We start from the raw sequence: 2,500 nt of genomic DNA, 5'->3' as shown, positions 1-2,500 counted from the left end.
AGGGTTTAAGTCTGGCCACAGACTAGAGGTAAGAACCAGAGATGTTTTTGTTTGCTCTCTACAGTAGACTCTACATAAACAATATTTCATGCATTGCATTCTGGCATGCAGCTCAGCTTGAGCTCACCATTGACTTGATGTGAGATGGTAAGATTTAAGCCCAGTGAATACACAAAATGACAAATAAAATCCAATTTGATTGAGGGGATTCATCAAAGGCTGGGCAAATTGGCCAGTTGTTAACATGACTAATGCCTTGTTGTTTCCACACACCACACTAGTCTTTCTTTTGCCAAAGAAAAATGCAAACCCCAATGACCTGTGCAAAGCCTTGACAAAGAGAAAGGCAGAACACTTGACTTTGGCGGGAGGGGTGAAGGGCTCTTGGAAAATTTTCTTAGGCAGCAGCCTTAAAACCCTTGCTGATTCAGTTCTTAACAGGAATTGAACCCACATTGTATGGCCTTCTGATTGCTCTACTTCTTCAACTAAGCTTGTTATTTCTAATTTACCAAATAAATTTAACTTTGTTATGTTTCTCATTATCATTTTTCAGACACAACATACCTTTAAAAAGGTTTATGATGAGAAGACCACCCAGAAAGTGCTTTTTGACAGTGTAGCATTTCCTGTGGTAGATGACCTTATTCATGGAAAAAATGGTTAGTGGAAAGGAATAGACAAAATTCTTAGCATCCAAATTCCTCTTTAGAACTCCTTCTACACTTCGAACACATCTTCCGCATGTGCTAAATTTTTGTAATAGTTATTCCTGAAAATATCTGCAAAAGTCTATTTAGTTAGTTAGAAATCTCAATATTTTACGGAAATTCTGAGGAAGCCTCTATAGATATATGACATTCACCAACTTCAGTGGAAAGGCATCAGGTTTCTTGTTGAAAACTGTGTCCTTTTCAAGGCTTTGATTCATGCAAGTTCTGTAGAGAACAGAAATACATGTGGTATTTTTCTAACCATGAAACAGTAATGAGATGATTACAGAGTGGGAACCTAGATGAAAGGAATGAAACACTGTTTGTACATGTACAAATGGTTTTGACCATTATATTTAGTTACAAATATTATTTCATTTTGTTTCCTACATGTATGTATTTCTCACACTGCAGGATTGATATTTACCTATGGTATCACTGGGTCTGGTAAAACTCATACCATGACTGGTTCACCAAGTGACAGTGGCTTGCTTCCACGATGTTTAGATGTTATATTTAATTCAATTGGAGAGTTGCAAGCATTCAAATATGTAAGTTCTTTCTTATTTTGTGTTACTTTTCTTGACATGACCTGGTTTTGATTTTGGTGTTTTTTTGGTTCTTGCAAGGTATTCAAGCCAGATAAAGCAAATGGCATTGAAATTCAAAGTGAGCATGAGGCTAAGCTGGAAAAGGAGAAACAAGACAGAGAAGCTGCTTTGCAGGCTCCACCTCCCACACCTGGCTCAAGAAATAGGTAAAGTTTATTCAGGGTGGTTTGCCATTCACTGGCACAATCATAAGTTACCATTATTTGTTACCAACAAATTACATTGTCTTTGTACACGTATAAAATGGTTTTTGAGAATCCTAGGTTATCTACTCATTATTTCATCATCGTCATCAGGTTTGCCATTCCATCTTGGTTTTATTGAGGAGAAGGGAAGGGAAAGGAAAAGCATGCGCGCGAGCAAGCAAGGAAAGTGTGAGGGAGAGGGAAAGTATATTTCCCCTCTATCCAATCCCCTCCTGTTATCCCTCCTTTAACGCCTGCCATGCAAGCTACTACCGGGTTGATGAAGGTCAGCAGATGGTATTAAACTGACGTTGCTTATTTTCAGGAATGCAGATAATGAATTTTCAGATGTAATAAGAGTACCAGAAACTGGAATCATTAATGAAGTAAGTCATAAGCTCTGTTTTAAAAAAAACTTGTTGATTTTGCAAGTGCCATTTGGACATACATGTGTACATTTGTACATGTACAAGGTTGCCAAGGGTTTGACCAGTATGGTGTCTTTTTGTTTCCAGGTGGATGATGACAACAGCTATGCAGTGTTTGTTTCTTATTTTGAAATTTATAACAACTATATATATGATCTTCTTGATGAGGCTCCAGTGGATCCTATTTGTCCAAAGTAAGTTAGAATAGACCTGTCACTCTGTAAGTCAGTGCAGATTCACTTTAAACTTCAACATTCCAGCCTTCCTTCCCAATCCCTCCCCATCAAGGTATCTCTGACATTTTGAACTTTTGAAGTTTGTATTGTTAAAAGTCCTGCTTTCTTACCCAAAAATAGTGTTCAAATGCCCTTCTATAATGGTAGTAGGAAAGTTTGCCCCCAAAGATTTGGTAATGATACCCAGCAGCTACTTGACATCAAATTTTCGACTTTGTAAAAGCCAAATTATGTCATTTTATTGAAACGTTTTCTATAGAAGTTTGTAGATACTGCAGAGCTTTTGCAGTCCTTTTCTTCATGAGTGGTTCACACACCTCTGCGAAG

The 2,500-nt window shown here is 37.6% G+C and overlaps 1 protein-coding gene across 2 annotated transcripts in view; it reads left to right on the top strand.

The window, feature by feature from the left end:
* LOC138006040 (kinesin-like protein KIF23) overlaps positions 1 to 2,500 on the top strand; it is a 25,560-nt gene that overhangs the window by 1,198 nt on the left and 21,862 nt on the right. For both annotated transcript variants that reach the window (XM_068852196.1, XM_068852195.1), the window contains exons 4-9: positions 1 to 28; positions 557 to 662; positions 1,128 to 1,264; positions 1,343 to 1,470; positions 1,835 to 1,895; positions 2,025 to 2,131. The exon at positions 1 to 28 is cut by the window's left edge and continues 8 nt beyond it. In XM_068852196.1, coding sequence (XP_068708297.1) covers positions 1 to 28; positions 557 to 662; positions 1,128 to 1,264; positions 1,343 to 1,470; positions 1,835 to 1,895; positions 2,025 to 2,131 — 567 coding nt within the window. The remainder of the gene's footprint in view (positions 29 to 556; positions 663 to 1,127; positions 1,265 to 1,342; positions 1,471 to 1,834; positions 1,896 to 2,024; positions 2,132 to 2,500) is intronic.

This window comes from Montipora foliosa, chromosome 6 (genome assembly GCF_036669935.1).
Source record: "Montipora foliosa isolate CH-2021 chromosome 6, ASM3666993v2, whole genome shotgun sequence".
In the NCBI taxonomy this organism is placed as follows: domain Eukaryota; kingdom Metazoa; phylum Cnidaria; class Anthozoa; order Scleractinia; family Acroporidae; genus Montipora; species Montipora foliosa.
Note: the sequence above shows the minus strand (reverse complement) of the source record. Positions and strands in the feature narration are given on the sequence as shown.